Source organism: Trachymyrmex cornetzi, unplaced genomic scaffold (genome assembly GCF_001594075.2).
Source record: "Trachymyrmex cornetzi isolate Tcor2-1 unplaced genomic scaffold, Tcor1.1 scaffold372, whole genome shotgun sequence".
Taxonomy (NCBI): Eukaryota; Metazoa; Arthropoda; class Insecta; order Hymenoptera; family Formicidae; genus Trachymyrmex; species Trachymyrmex cornetzi.
In genome coordinates, this window is record NW_017298450.1 from 136,744 (window position 1) to 153,043 (window position 16,300).

A 16,300-nucleotide genomic window follows, 5' to 3' on the forward strand; every position below is an offset into this window, starting at 1 on the left:
AATAAAATTCATCTTTTTTGTCACGGGTATTACATGTAAAGTAAATTACAAAGACACACTTCACAGAATCTTAATAATTGATTTCAGATAGATGAGATCTTAAGAACACTTAGATTAATCGGAACGCGAGATACACTCACAGATAGACTCTCCGGCGGTGAAAGAAAGAGGCTAACAATTGCACTCGAGCTCTTAAATAATCCGCCTGTTATTTTCCTTGATGAACCGACCACGTAAGTATCGCGCCGATTAAAATTGATTATCTTTATCTCTTTTAATTAAATATATAATACTTTAGTTCAATTATTTTTCATAAAAGGAATTGTTGTACATATAATATACCTCAGGATGTAACTAAAATAAGGTAACTTCGAGGCTGAGTTTTCCTCACTAACATTGCTTGTAAGATATAAAGTTCATATGAACATATATATGTCCGCAAATCCATTGTTACTGAAAAAGAACTCAAAATATTTAAGTATTATACAGGCTGTGTCTGACTTAACACACCACCTACTAATGATAGATTTCTAAATTAGTTTGAGACTGAAATTCTAATACCAAAATGTCGAAGCTATAATAATTTTTGAATTAGAATCATTTAAAACTGGTAAATTATACCTTCTAAAATTTGCGCATTCAGGTTCAACGCAAAGTGCTAAAAGTAAAAGCTAATAGTTGTCTTTTATTAATATCGATATAAATACTAGGCGAAAATAAAATTACCGATATTCTCTATTCTTGATATTTATTATGTTAAAAAGTATTTAGCCTGGACATTATGATATTTTTGTCTCAAAATGACTTCAGAAATCTGCCATTAGCAGGTAATGCGTTAAGTCTGAAACACTCTGTATATGGCTCCTACAATTCCCTGATCTAAATCCTCTAGATTTTTATCTGCGAGAGAATACTTAAAGTCCTTAGTTCAGAAATTCCATCGAATCGAAAAAAATTAATGAAGATATTCTACGCCAACGCATCTTGGATGCTTGTGATATCATTTGCAATTGCCCTGGTATCTTTATATAGTATCTTTGCGGCAGTTTTCATGATCTGACGTATCCAAGCGTGTATTGAATTAAATGAGACACTTTGAACATTTGTTATAATTAAAAAATAAAAATAAATAATATTAAATAATAATAAAAATTACTTTTTTATTTTCCCCTATTAATAAACATTTTGAAATGTATTTTAGCAAGTGAGTATTTTAATAGTGAGATTGTAGACTGTATATATACGAAGATCGTTTGAAAAGTTTTGAACCTCAATATGAAAATGGCATTACTCATTAAAACCCATTCTGGTACTATAATCGTACATGTACGATTTTATTTTGCAAGATACCTGTGAAATTGTAGCCATTGTGGACGCTCAGTTGTTGTTTGACAGTCATTTGTGCCAGTCGATGTCAGTGTTTTTGTAAAAATAGAAAAAATCGAATATCGACGATTGCCATAACAAAAATTTATGAATTGCGGTTCGAATTAATTAACTACCCACCGTATTCACCAGATCTGATCCCCAGCGAGCTTTTCCTATTTCCTATAGGCTCAAAGTTAGATTCGAAGGACACAGATTTTCATCAAACAAAAACACTAACATCGACTGGCACAAATGACTCAAACAATAACTGAGCATCCAAAATGGACTATAATTTTCACAGGTATCTCGCAAAACATATACGATTGTAGTACCAGAATGGGTTTTGATGAGTAATGTCATTTTCATGTTGAGGCTCAGAACTTTTCAAACAACCCTCGTATTTATACGAATTTTTTTTCTTCTTTTAATGTGGGAAATTCAGCCTCGAAATTTTTACCTTATTTTAGTTACACTCTGTATATACAATATATATGTATACATATATATCAAATATTTATATAGATAATTTGTAAAGATAACAATAAGAGAACCAGAGAAACAATGAATCATAAATTACCTACTATATTATATTTTGTTATTCCATCTATATTTATATCCTGTCACACCACAATTTAAATAATAATTACGTTTATAAATAAATCTCTGCGAAATGTGTAAAGTTACCATATCATATCTCGGTATTTCGAAAACGCAAAGCTGTAAGAATGTGAGACAGAAGAAAATTGATAGTTTATCCTAAATTCATCATTTATTTCTAAAATCGCTATATATTGTTCGCTGAATTTTCATGTTTATTATTTTATATTATTATCGGCATAATTATTAAAAGAAATTAAAGCTTAATAATATTAAAGCGTTCAGCTGTATTAAAAAAAAAACAGGCAAAGCTGAGAGACCAATTATTTGTCACGAACTAAAAATAGAGAAGTACAATGTATAATAAGTGTCTCATTTATCATATACATATGTATATGTCTTGAGTACAATACTTTTCTCTCTGACGTAAGATTTTAAAAAACTTGTGCGTCAATACAAAGTTAATAGAAGCCGAGAGGCTATATTAAAAATCACAAATATTATTATTACGATACATTTTTTTTAAACAAAATCAATTTTCTTCCTCGTAGTTACAACATGTTAGATGACGAAACAAAATGTATAAATAAACGGACGGCATAAATAAATTTACGCGCATAAAAATAAAATACTTAATAAACGTCCGATAAATCAAACATTTGCTCGCAGGAAATGTTTCAACGTGCATCTCTTCGGAATTTTATTGATCGCAGATATTAATTAAGTCCCGCTTTTAGCGATGTCTATGAGTCTCGCGCGCAAGTGCCGTTAGTCTTCACCTATGAGGCCATCATCACAAAAGTGCCATAAATGAAGGATCTTTTTTTCCAGCGGACTGGACGAGCTCTCCTCTTCTCAGTGCATCGATGTTCTCCAGAATCTGGCGCATTTTGGGCGGACCGTCATATGCTCGGTGCACACGCCCAGCGCGAGCATATTTAAGAAATTCGATCATGTTTACGTTGTCACCAATGGACAATGCGTTTATAGGGGTGCCACGAGCAACGTAGTGCCGTTCTTGCAAAGCATTGGCATAGAATGCCCGAAACATTACAACCCAGCGGACTTCAGTGAGTTATATACATAAGTCCATATACGGAAATCTAATAATCATCTGTGTAATCATGCTTATCACTTCGCGATGCAACGTGTGAAATATCGGTAGACACCTAAAGGATGAAAATGTAGCCATCGGCAATTTTAAATTACTATACTTAGATATTACTATTCATGATGCATATAATTTATTTGCGTCTACGTTACTCATTAAGTAATGTAGGATAAAAAATGTTACGTTATAAGTAATATACAGTTCCGAGACTTCTCTTCATAAATAATACCGTAAATAATTTAATTAGTAAGAGTATATAAAGAATTAATTAATAAAAAATTTATATACGTAATTTAATTTCGATCAAAACCGATCTAACTTCACACTAAAAAAAAAAAGAGTTGTTTGGTACTTGTAACAATTGTAACTATAATTACATATTACTATAATTATAATCATTTTCGGTTGCTAACTATATATATTGATTTAACTATATATAGTTATTTATTACTAGTATTATAGTAATAATAATCATAATTATATAATATGTAATTATAATTACAAATACTAAACAATTTTTCTTTCAATGTAGATTGTGTTGATTGTAGAACTTTGGGTAAAAATTCGCAAGGTCAGCACCTTTAAAAATCAATATATTTACATATATTTATATATATTAATTATCAAGGTCATGATCTTGAATGAGTTCCAACAGGTTTTAGCCGTCTCTCGTTATTCATTAAAATGTTATAGATAGAACAGTTCGAAAGATAATGTGTTTTTTTTTCTATATATAAATATATATATATTTTAAAGTTTTATATATATATATATTTATATATAGAAAAAAAACACATTATCTTTCGAACTGTTCTATCTATAACATTTTAATGAATAACGAGATAACATATTTTATGCCTTTCCACGTGAAACGACCTTCTATATCACTTCCGGATCTCTTGTATTCCGTACAAGCGTCCTAAGTTGCTTGCCTCTGGTAATCTAACAGGGGACCATCTCGGTTTGCACAACAAGTTAGTGAAAAATTCTTGATGTCAATAAAAGTTGACGGCATAAGATGTAAATTAAGGAAAAAGGTAAGAGCGGGTCATAGGTTTCAAGAAATTTAGTGTTATAATGTACGATATTATAAAAGTTCTAGAACAGCTAATATCTCAAAAAGTATTGATTTATTTAAAAAATGTTTGAAACAAAAGTAATAGGGTTTTAACCCTTTGGCCTACAACCACGAGTGAGACTCGTGGTAAGGAATTTGGTCCATAAACAATAAGCACGAGTCAGACTCCTTACCACGAGTCTCACTTACCAAATTCCTTACCACGAGTCTCACTCGTAGTTGTAGGCCAAAGGGTTAAAAAATAATGATATCAATATGGTGTACAAATATGGTGTATATGCACATGTACATATATAGTACATATATATATATATACATATAATTCACATTGAATTATTTAAAAACATTAAAGATCCAGCTTCGACTGGTATAATTAATATTAATTTCTAATTCGTATTAATTTTTAAGAATTAGAAGTTAATTATATTAATAGAAAGAGAGAGAGAGAGAGAGAGAGAGAGAGAGTTCAATAAAAAATAATTACGTTAACAAAATTATATTAACATCGAATTTAATATTTGTTTCAGCAATAAATATTATCGTTAATAATATATTATTTTATTTTTAAGAATTAAGCATTAATTAATTAAGTATTTATACATAATTCGATTTTGATCAAAAAATTATTATGTTAACAAAATTATATAATCGGTAATCTAAAGGTTGAGGACGCTTGCACGGAATGCAAGAGATCCGTGTTCGACTCCCGGCCGAGGTAATATTTTTCGCAAAACAAATTAATTATTTACAGATTTTAATATGTCATTCGACATTATCAAGATCATTTCGAAGATGCGAATAAGCATCAAAAATTTGTTAAATTGCTAGTCAATTTAACTCGTAATATTACTGCGGTAGCTTAGTAGAGTTAGCGTTCCAAGACCGAAAAATCATTTTGGCGCGCGTTTCTTATACATACGTAGTATATAAATTCACATAAGAATCATACAAGTATTAAGATCCAGCTAGATCCATTTAAGGCTTTGATTTCTATAGTTTGTGTTATCACATATACGGTCCTATAATATATTATATTGTAAAATTATATAAATTAACGTCGAATATTCGTTGCAGTAATAGAGATCTCGACGGGTGACTACGGTTTTGATCTAATCGAACAGATAGTCACATGCGTTAACACGAAGCTACCACTACTTCCAATTTTACGATCAAACAGCGAATTTGAGCTTGATAAAAGGAACCCGAAAATCTTATGGATCGATCAATTCGGCACGCTAATGAAGAGAATGATGATGCAGATTTATCGAAACAGAGTAAGCTTAACTCATTTTTCTTTCTTAGATAGTCAAGTCTGTCGAAATCAAATTTTACAAAGCGTCTGCTATAAATTTTGTCGATAGGAATGTCAACAAAAATTAAAAAGTATTTACTGACAAATTCCCAAAACTGAGCAGAATCTATTATTTCATAACCATTCAAATAATATATCTATTTATAGATGACCATTTCGTAATTTATTAAAATGACAGATTTTGCTCGGCAATCTACTGTAAGATTATGTCGAATATTAACAGAACGTTCAATATGAATGTATTTGATGCCAATTTCTTACAATATTTTACTCAAATCTGTTAGTAAATTACTTAAGTTAAGAGAAAGTGAAAATGACATTATTTCTACGTCATAAAAATCAAAATGACGAATTTTTGGTTACAAAATTTGATTGTATATTGACGTTAAAAATCAAAATAAAATCATTTTGATTTCTTGTTTTAACAGTTTTGACTAGCATATTGGTAGCTAAATGATTTGTATCACCTGAAACATAAGAAATTATACTCAAAGAAAATATGTAGACATTCCTTAGGACACAGCTAACAAAATTTTAGATATTTAATCTTTTCCAAAACGGATTCCACACCAAGATAAGATTCCTCTGAATGTTTACAGAATTACATGTACCTGAAGATATCGCTACACATCTTTCTGGGGATAATGGTCGGCGGGATGTATTTTAATATGGGCAACGACGGTACCAAAGCTCTCTTCAATTTCGGTTTTTGCTTCGCATGCCTGATATTTTTTCTGTACATACCCATGCTACCGGTGCTGTTACAATGTAAGGAAATATTCTTTTCTGCTCATAGAAAATTAGAATAGGTAACACAAGAAAATAAAAAACAGTTTGCTGACTAATTAAAATCTTATCTATATCAATATATTTACTTAAAGAAATGCATTCGTTATACAGTCAAAGCATAAAGACTATGACACACAAAAGAATGTAAGGCAATAAGATTTTAAACGAAAGAACTAATCAAAGTAGAGAAGTAATATAAGCAGTTGATTTGTCTATTGCTTACACGTCTTACTATTTAAATTTTTGTGCGTGCCATAGTCTTAATATTTATATTATCATAAATATAAAGACTGACATACAAAAAAATTTAAATAGTAACACTTATTAATCGCTATAATTATAAAAATTAAATGTTTTTCTAAAAATGCTATTATTTGTAAAGACACAGAAATGATCAAAATGCATTATTTTAAAAAATTAACTTGAAATCGTATTTTATCGTGTTATTTATTATTTTCTCATTGCAGTTCCTTCGGAAATCCGGATAATGAAACGAGAACACTTCAACAGATGGTACGACCTTAGTGCGTATTATTGGGCCTTAACAGTAGTCAATATACCTATACAGGTTGGTTTTCTGTAAAATTGTTTTTACATAGTATTTTTACATGATATTTCATACAGTAAAATTCGTTTCTTTGATGGCACTATAGTCCGAATTAAGTCTTAGTCTCCTCGAGAAAAATCATCCCTATATAGATTCTGATTTCCTTGCTTTTATAGTTGCAATTTTTATGGAAAAGGTTTAAACTTTTCATTATTATAAATTAAAATATTTTAAATCTTCGGCTTAATTCAATCTGTGTGTTCATCTATCTAAACGTTTTAAAAATCATTCTTATTTTTTTCCCAGATAAGTTTCGCAATTTTATATCTCTCAATGGTCTACTTCATTACGGGACAACCTCTGGAGTTGCACAGAAGCTCCATGTTCTTTAGCACTTGCTTCGTATGTGCCTTCATAGCGGAAAGTATAGGATACAATATCGCTAGTGTGTTTAATGGTGTGGTACGTTCGAGATTACATCGCGAAAGAAAAGGAAAAGCTCTTAAAAATCAATGAATAATCTGTTCGTCTTATCTTTTCAGAATAGTATATTCGCTGGACCTGCGTTAACTTGTCCGTTAATGTTAGTCGCGGTGCAAGATTTCGGCGATCCGAGGCCTTTACCTCTCTATCGTACGATTCCCATGTACATGAGCTACATTCGGTATGGACTGGAAGCTCTCACAACAGCGATGTACGGTCACGATAGACACAGACTACATTGTCCGCCAGAGGAAATTTACTGTCATTTTAGCTCGCCTAAGGAAATCTTGCGAATTATAGGTAGGACTCTATTTTTCCTCGAAAGTTGCTTAATCACTTTAATAATTATTATTGCACATCGCGCGCACGATTTTTTGCAGGGAATGAAAACGTTACTATTCCGTTACTTTTTATAATAACAAAATAATGTTGCAATTTTTTATGACTATAATGAAAACTAACTAAACGTTGAAATTGCGCTAAAGTTGAGAAAGTCACTTTAAAAAATAATTGCATCATTATGTGTTTATTTATTGAAAAATATCATTTGTAACGGGAAACGAATAACGTTACAAGTAATGATTAAAAAGTAACAAATTACAATTGATGTTTTCAGTAACGAATATGACTTTTCCAATTCGTTACAAGTAACGATTGAATGACTTTCCAACCCTGATGTTATCGTTACACTCATAAAAAAAATTCGTCATTACCAAATCATTATCATAACGATAAGAAATGTAACGGCGTTACAAATAATTAGTTCCATTCCCTGGTTTTCTGAAAGCTTTGTATATCGATAATAATCTATAAATGTCTAAAATGTTTAGCAAATTCGTCTGCGTTTCAGGGCAAGAAACACCTCCGAATTTCTGGTTGGATTTAGGTGCTCTTCTCGTCATTTTATTTATTTCTAGAGGAATCTTATATTATTTGATGAGGCAAAGGGTGCAACCAAACAAAACTTTTCAGATGCTTCAGATAATTGGAAAATTCATCAAACGTAATTTCATATGATCGTTAGTTTTATTTTCGTTTGTATCGTGACGTGTCGACATTATATGCTCGATGCTCTTTAAGCAAATAAAATGTATTCTACGAATATGCATCTAATATGTTGAAATTGTATGACGAAAGCACCAAATTGTCAATACAACGATATACCAAAGTGATATTAATTATAAAAAAGAAAAAATAGAATAATTTGTAAAAATAAAATAGATAAATCATTGTACAATTTTTGCTAAATAAAAAAAAAGATTCAATTAATTTTTTATTTCTGTTACTATATCGTCAAAACTAAAATATTGTATTTTGCTTCGAAGAATAACTAAAGATATTTCTATAAAAAAAAAATTTGTTACTATATGACTGTGTTTCAAAATTTACTATCAGTACAGAAAATCTATAGTGCACATAACGTAAACTATAGATTTTCAGTACTAGCAGTAAATTTTGAAACAGCCTATATCAAGACTCCTGATTATCGTGGCGACCATATTGGAATCGTGACGTCATAAGCGAGAAATGGCACGTTGATTTTTCTTACATGCTATTTGTAAATAAAGAGAAATTGGATAAAACGAAATAATGAGATCGTTTTAAAAAAGTTGTGAAAATTGAAGAAGACTCTCCTTATCTCCCGTCACAGTCAATAAATAACCATAAAAGGCACGTAAAGTGAAGGCTTTTTCGGTAGAAAACACGGGACAGCTGTTGAAAGTAGTGAAAAATATGTTTTTACGTATAAAATTCCAAGATAACTTGAGTCTTTTTCCATTTTTACGACTTTGATAAGTACGAGACAAGTCACAGTTTCACAAATAAGCACTTAATAATGAAATGGCACGTAAGAAAAAATTTCGTTAACACATTATTTTTCATGCCTATAAGTTCAAACAGTTATCGTGATGAGGCGCTGCAGTCTAGGATTTTTAAGTATTCGGATATCTAGATGTTCAGATATCCGAAATCGATTCTGAGATTCGAGAACTCAAATCCGTATTATTCGGGTAATCCAGATATCCGAATTATTCGGATCCACGGATCTGAATTTGGATCTGGATCTAAATTCAGATTCGGATCTAAATTTGGCTCCGGATTTAGATTCATGCCCAGAAAGAAAGAAAACATCGATGTATTTAATGAATTTTAACATAAGTTACTTTTTAAATAAAAATTGAATTTTGATTCACATATATAATTGAAAAAAAAAAAAAAATTAAAAAATATAAATATAGATTCACACAGAATTATACAAGCACTTAAAATTCAGCTAGACCGTTTAAGGCATTTGTTTCTATAGGTTTCTATATGTATTTCTCACATATTCATCCTATGAGATTTAATAGTGTTTATAAATACATGTTTTTTTTTTTTAACAAACTCTCAATCTTAATAGTAATAACAAAGATATACTAGGCTAATAAGAGAAATATTTGTATTTCACTTTTTACACTCAGAAATAAATAATTAAACAAGTGTATAATATATCAATGACTTTAATATGCACTCAGTCTGCACTAATGCACCCAACCGAATTCGCTATAAGTTTACTACAAATTCAGAATCGAATCTGAAAAGCGGATCTGATTTCGACTTTTACTATTCGGATCGAGATTCAGATAACTTAGAAAATTCGAATCTTCGGATAACCCGAATTTGGAGCATCACATTTATTCGTAATTCGAATAAACGGATATCCGGATAGCTTTAAATCCGAATTAGTCTTAAAGCCCTAACATATACACAAGCACGAGCCCATGTACATGTGCTCACCTTCAACGCACCAAGAGCACATTTACATGGGTTTGTGCTTGTGTGGCGACATAAAATCAAAGATTTATGTCGCCATCGTCGACGCAGTGTTCTTAGCTGAGTACTCAAGAGCTTTAAAATATTAAATTTAATTTAATTTTTAAAGCTCTTGAGAGTATAAAACTCATAAAATTTGTATTATAACACCGATTATCTAGAGTATAAAAAATGATTTCGCTGTAAAATGATTATGAAAGGAGATGGCAATGCCAATTAATGCCATCGGTTATGTCTTTATATTGCTAATACGTCTATTCGATTACAAGTTTATTGGAATTTTTTCCAAGTATCTTGCTTAGTACAATAATAAATGCTATTTATCTTTGGACACGCGTCATAGACAATATCAGGCGATAAAATAGAAAGAGACGATGTTAAACGATCTGATGCGCAGCTATTGTGTACATTAATTCCAGCAATTTTTCATTCACTCTCACATTATTCAATATAAAAAAATAAAATTTTTAATAAAATATAATTATATACTTAATGTTACATATACGCTCTCTTTAAATTGGGCCGTAATTATTTTTCAAACAGGAAATAATTATAAGTGTGTATAAAAATAATTAGAAATAATTATTATTCCGATTATTTAACGCGATAGATTATAAGAGATACAATTACATGGAAATTATCTAAAATTTATTGTACAAGCTCAAATAATGTTTTATAAATTATATTTAATTATATTAACGCTCGTAATAAGAAATATGAAGATTTATGATTACACATGTGGCAGTGAAAATACAGGTTTTATGATGTAGCTGTTCAAACCGTCAACAAGAACAGGTAGAAACTACCATCTGCTGCGGACAATATAAAGAACGGTAAAGATAGTGGTGGGAAAAAAGTAGTGGGAGCATTAAGTGCCATTAATTCCGTTGCTTCCCAGGTCAGTCTCCACTCTCTCTCTTCGCAGAACGGTTTCTCCCTACCTAGCAGAATGTGCAAGTACAGCATAATATCGTGTATTGTCTTGTTTTATCTACTGTGCATCACACATGGGTGAGTACAATCATGTACATCGTGATGAAGACAACAAAATGAATTGTTTGAAATATTGTATCAATATTAATTAACTTGTTTGGTCAACACACCGATAACTGAAGAATTAAATATTTATAAGTAATGGGCATAATATATATTTCGATTAATAATCATAATATCGATTAATAATCAATGATTTTTAATGATTAATCGATTTTTTTTTAAGTTTTGAAGGTCGACAGATAAGATTATTTATCTGCACCTCGATATTATAATTGAAGCGCAATTGATTTACGATCGCGTATATTTAATACGATTGTTTTTTTAAAGAAGTAATCAATTATATCTATTAAGTGAAGATAAAGTGTTGTAGCGTTAGTACAACTACAGTGCACGTAGCACATAGATGTTAAGATAATGTCAAGTGTTATTAATGCATGTTTTAATGCAAAGAAAATTCTGTCAATTTTACCGATATTTTATCCGCATAGCACATACGTATATAACTTCCAATTATTTCAATTGATTACATCACACGCAAAACGAGTTACTCTTTGGCTCAATCAAAGAGATCACGTGAATGTTCGAATCGGCCCATTTTATAGCGTTTTTCACTGGCAGAACTAGTTCGCACTCAGTGCACATTAAAGCTATTGTATTGCTAATTTAATCTGAATGTAAAAGTGAGATATCTCAATTAATAAAATACCCAATGTATATTCTATCAAATAGCACAATAAAATGTATTGAGGATTTCTCTGTTTAATTCGTCTCTATATTTTTATTAAATGTACATCTTTACGTCGATTTGTGTACAATGGCTTTAAAGTGCACTGAGTGCGTACCAGCTCTGCCAGTGAAAAGCGCTATTAGTAAATTTTTTCTGATAGAAGATCTGAATAGATACAGATAATTTTCAATTTCAAAATATAATTCTAATCACTTAAACGGCATTCTACAAATGATGTAGATTGTAATTTAAAATTGTAACTTTTATTTCATTTAACTTTAATAGGAAACAGATCGGGTGGAGAACAAACGTAAAATCCAATGAATTTGATGTCCTGATATTTACTCAGCGATGGCCATTGACAGTTTGTTTCGAATGGGAAAACAGATCGCGGTTAAACAGCACGCACAGTTGCGTGTTACCAAAACGTACCGAGTGGACCATTCATGGAATTTGGCCTACAAAATATAATGAAATGGGTCCGCAGTTTTGTAACAGGTCGTTATCATTTGATTCAAAAGCTCTAGCACCCATAGAAGGAGCATTAAAAGAAAACTGGATCGATATACATAATGAGTCTAAACCTTATTCGTTCTGGAAACACGAATGGGATAAACACGGCACTTGTGCAATCTCAGTACGAGATTTAAACAATGAACTTAAATATTTCCAAACAGGTTTAAAATTACTCGACAAGTACAATATGATAGACGTACTAGCGAAAGCAAATATCTTGCCAGGTAACAAATATACGGTACAAAATTACTTAACGGGAATTCAAAGAATATTAAATAAACGGGGACAAGTAATGTGTGTGGTTGACAAGGTAAGTTCAAAAATTGTTTCAATACGGATAAACGTCGTTTTGAATAGTTTTTCTCGGATATGAAAGAAAACTATCAATATAAAAAAAAAACATAAGTTTTACTACAAACGTATACTTTACTTTCTTCCAGAAAACGAAAAATTCATATGTGAACGAGATAAGAATTTGTTTTGACAAGACATTACAACTGGTAGACTGTAATGGCATATATAATTTTCCTACCAATTGTAATAGAGCCCAACAAATAATATATCCTAATATCGTACCACGTCACCACATATATAATGTAAAACTGATATAACGGTAAAATTAAAGGCATAATATTTATATGCATGTGTGTGCAAGCTAGATAAAATTATATAAATATGTTAATATCATATCACATATACGACATACAGATCAATTTCAAAATAATTTATCGTGACAAGAAATTATAACAACAAATATTTACGAGTTAAACAATGTAATTTTTAGCATTCTTAATCAGTATTTAAAAAATATTAAAAGTATTAATATTTAAGTAATATTAAAAATCTATTTCAGATTAAAATGTCGTCTATAAAATAATTAAAATAATTACTAGATTAAATAATACTTGTATGTACGATTCAAAAAATACGAGAAGAGTAGATCGGTTGAAAATTTAAATATTAATGCACAAGCCTTAAACTGTTCATCATTTAATTTTTAATCAAGTTATTTTTATAAATGCAATAAATATTCACCGTTAAGAAAGAAACAGACTATACAGAAATCAGTTCCAAAAAAGAAATTCGTATATCACACACGAGTTTATCATTTATAATAAAGAATATCATTATATTAGAGTGAATGTCTTATAATTAATTTGTATGATAATATACATTAGCATTTTTGCTTACAAATTAGGGCATTACTGGCTACATCATTCCGCCTTCTTTTGAACGATCACGACTGCTGAGGGTACTAGGCCTGCAAGTAAAAGAAGTGCCATATCTTCAGGAAAAGTTTTTATATACTAAATATGTTAAATATAATCACAATAACAATGAATTATTACATTACAGCTGATAAAATTGTATAATTAATTAATAGAGTTGCACTCCTTCACATCAATAAGCAATAATAGGAATTATTATAAGTTATATGGAAATGTAGACATGTAACAATAAATTATCAATACAGCATACCTAATACATCCAATGGCGTATCGTAATCCTCATCCGTAAACACTTTTTTGGGAAAGGTGGTCATCAGTTGGAAGGGACCATTGTCGTCTGTCCTATTCATTTCAATAAACAGTCTCACTGCAGACAATTGTTCCTTGCTTCCAAAGCTTTGGGTCAAGGTTTGTCCATTGGTCAGCCTAAGCTAAAATGTAATTGTTTGAAGAATACATGGTCTACATATTTTTTTACTTATTTCATACGCATTTTATATTATATACCTGAAGCCTGGTTTCGGTGTAATCCTTCCTATGATGCGTAGACGTAGATGAAGGTGTTGCGGATAATGAGACTGAACTTGTATTAACCGTTTGATTGCTTTCAGCAGCTGCTTTAGCTCGTCTTGCTGCTTTATCGGCTTCGATTTGTGCTCGAACTCTTTGCCTTGCCTCTTTTTCCTCCGCCTTCTCTCGTTTTCTTTGCTCCAGAAGCTTCTGCATCTCTAATTCTTCCAACCTATTACACATATATAAATAAAATATAGATTTGCTCTTTCTATTTCAATTTCGTTACTTTATCCCTTACTTTTTCCTGGCCTCGGACATTTCCTTTCCCGATCGTATCCTATTCTTTTCTCTTTCAAATGCATTTTTCTTTTCCTGCTCCTCTCTCTCCTTTCTCTTCTGCCTCAACTTTTCCTCCAACATCTTTAACTGTTCTCGCTTCTCTTCTTCAGTTAATGGCTTTTTCTCCTCTGTGCTTTCAGAAAATCTATCGTGTCCAGACTTTGTGGCATGAAATTCAACTTCTAAGTTAGATTTGAAGAGTTTTCCACATCTACAAAAACAATTTAAAAAGGACATGTATATTTATTGGAAGTTTCGTTGAGATAGAACTATCCTTCTAGATCCAATTAACAAGAAGAAAACTTTTAACAACTGCAAAGTAAACATTTCTTTTGTACGCGGTAGTGATACTGATATTCCATACAAAAGCGTAACGCGACAATCTCGATGCTTAAAGGGGCATTTACTCCAACATTTAGATCGTGCTCCAATACACTGCCAATACTAATAATCTATAGTTCAGGTATATTTCTAAATTCTTTGGTACAGAATTTCACTAGAAAAATAAAAATTAAACTAATTTCAAAAAAGAGCAGCTCAGTTTTTAATCTTTAAGAGTGAGATTTGTTTTAAAAGTTTTAGAGAATAGGTTTTCAGTAGTTTTGACAATGTTTAACCAAACACAGAGCCTTATAGCGGTTTTCTATTGGAAAAATTAGTGCAACTGAATGCAAATCAATATATCTATTTTCAATGTTAATAAATAATTTAATCCTTTCAAAATTATGAGATTATCATGATAACAGAGAATATGTAATTAAAAGAATTAAATCATTTATTAACACTGAAAATATCAATTATTTTGTATCGTACTTAAGTGTACACCAGTATTGCACTAGTTTTCTCAGTGGAAAACTCTATAGAGCCTTATCCTTGCAATTCATCAACATACACGTCGCACTTCATAGACTTCGCCGATTCAGTCGTGGAAACCGGTTGACTGCTAGCACCTGCGACGTTGTCCTGCGAGTCGGTAGACAGCGTCGGAGCACTCTCGCCTACGGCTGGTCCTGGTTCAGCCTCATCCGAATGGGCCAACAGCCTACAATAACAAATCGATAGCGTCACAACGCGACGATCAAATTATAATAACAACGTCTTCGTACCATTCCATAGCCGGCTCCACGCCTTTGTTACCGGTTATCTCCAACGCCTTCTCGCTGTAACAAAACCGTCGAATCGTCAACATAGGTTATGCTTCGACGATGCGACGTTTATCTACGAACTTACGCCTTGGACATGCTGAAACCCATGTCCACGAGGATGTCTATCACGCCCGACGACATTTCGCGCTGCTCGCTGCCGCGTTCGGCGAATGTACCACCTTGAAAAAGTCGTTCTGGCCGAACACAGTCGTCCAAAAGTTAAATGTCACGTCGAATCGACGCGCTACTTGCACTCCAACTACTCAAAGTGATTCCAAATTCCAACGCAGGCTCGAATCACTTGCGAGATGGCGTTCACGAGCGTCAATTTTAAATTAGAGAACTGTTTAATAACATTCCGCAAAAAATACAAATACAAAATAATATTAATAATTTTCCGTGAATAACGGTAGATAATAAAATTGCAATGAAAGAGATTCGGTCTTCTCATTTACAACTGTTATTATAAATGTATAAAAGGTATCTGACAACGGAATGTGTAATGTTAAAAGTTCTAGGTCTTTCTATAACGAAGTTTTATTTTCATATATTTAAATGAGGATTACACGCATCTGCGAATTGAACTTCACATAGGGACGCAATGCTATTTATTTTTGCATCAATATCGTTTACATTTAACAAAAACATTCAAGCATTAATACAATCTTTCAATCAAATTTTCATTAATAGGATATACAGTAGAATCAGAATAAAATTAATGAGGCTAAAGCCTAAA

At 31.3% G+C, this 16,300-nt stretch overlaps 3 protein-coding genes across 6 annotated transcripts in view; 2 read left to right on the forward strand and 1 right to left on the reverse strand.

Annotated features, from left to right (window-relative positions):
* Positions 1-8,448, forward strand: part of LOC108763651 (ATP-binding cassette sub-family G member 1) — a 29,005-nt gene extending 20,557 nt beyond the window's left edge. For all 3 annotated transcript variants that reach the window (XM_018511481.1, XM_018511480.1, XM_018511482.1), the window contains exons 5-12: positions 88-233; positions 2,797-3,035; positions 5,229-5,428; positions 6,066-6,234; positions 6,723-6,823; positions 7,109-7,264; positions 7,345-7,585; positions 8,136-8,448. In XM_018511481.1, the coding sequence (XP_018366983.1) occupies positions 88-233; positions 2,797-3,035; positions 5,229-5,428; positions 6,066-6,234; positions 6,723-6,823; positions 7,109-7,264; positions 7,345-7,585; positions 8,136-8,302 (1,419 nt within the window). In that variant the 3' untranslated portion in view covers positions 8,303-8,448. The remainder of the gene's footprint in view (positions 1-87; positions 234-2,796; positions 3,036-5,228; positions 5,429-6,065; positions 6,235-6,722; positions 6,824-7,108; positions 7,265-7,344; positions 7,586-8,135) is intronic.
* A 2,372-nt stretch (positions 8,449-10,820) lies between these two features.
* Positions 10,821-13,808, forward strand: LOC108763653 (ribonuclease Oy). Its single transcript, XM_018511486.1, has 4 exons — positions 10,821-11,110; positions 12,108-12,648; positions 12,779-12,951; positions 13,537-13,808. Exons 1-3 carry the CDS (start codon positions 11,049-11,051, stop codon positions 12,947-12,949), a joined length of 774 nt encoding a protein of 257 aa, XP_018366988.1. The 5' UTR covers positions 10,821-11,048; the 3' UTR covers positions 12,950-12,951; positions 13,537-13,808.
* On the reverse strand, positions 13,522-15,815 carry LOC108763652 (UBX domain-containing protein 1). 2 transcript variants are annotated; one of them, XM_018511485.1, is made up of 7 exons: positions 15,650-15,815; positions 15,526-15,579; positions 15,321-15,461; positions 14,379-14,630; positions 14,075-14,309; positions 13,818-13,998; positions 13,522-13,599 (listed from the first exon to the last, which is right to left on the reverse strand). In XM_018511485.1, the coding sequence occupies exons 1-7, from the start codon at positions 15,703-15,705 to the stop codon at positions 13,553-13,555; spliced, it is 966 nt and encodes a 321-aa protein (XP_018366987.1). In that variant the 5' UTR covers positions 15,706-15,815; the 3' UTR covers positions 13,522-13,552. The 2 variants fall into 2 exon arrangements, with proteins under 2 accessions (XP_018366987.1, XP_018366986.1); XM_018511484.1 differs by having other exon boundaries at positions 15,312-15,461.
* Positions 15,816-16,300: the final 485 nt, after the last annotated feature.

What these genes read in the sequence shown, in the direction of transcription:
- LOC108763652 (XM_018511484.1), bottom strand. Translation starts at nt 15,705, where the DNA reads ATGTCGTCGGGCGTGATAGACATCCTCGTGGACATGGGTTTCAGCATG. An exon ending in ATGTCCGAGGCCAGGAAAAA is followed by an intron (nt 14,310 to 14,378) that starts GTAAGGGATAAA and finishes TATGTGTAATAG; the next exon opens with GTTGGAAGAATTAGAGATGC. An exon ending in ACACCGAAACCAGGCTTCAG is followed by an intron (nt 13,999 to 14,074) that starts GTATATAATATA and finishes ATTACATTTTAG; the next exon opens with CTTAGGCTGACCAATGGACA.
- LOC108763653 (XM_018511486.1), top strand. Translation starts at nt 11,049, where the DNA reads ATGTGCAAGTACAGCATAATATCGTGTATTGTCTTGTTTTATCTACTG. An exon ending in CTACTGTGCATCACACATGG is followed by an intron (nt 11,111 to 12,107) that starts GTGAGTACAATC and finishes TAACTTTAATAG; the next exon opens with GAAACAGATCGGGTGGAGAA. An exon ending in TAATGTGTGTGGTTGACAAG is followed by an intron (nt 12,649 to 12,778) that starts GTAAGTTCAAAA and finishes ACTTTCTTCCAG; the next exon opens with AAAACGAAAAATTCATATGT.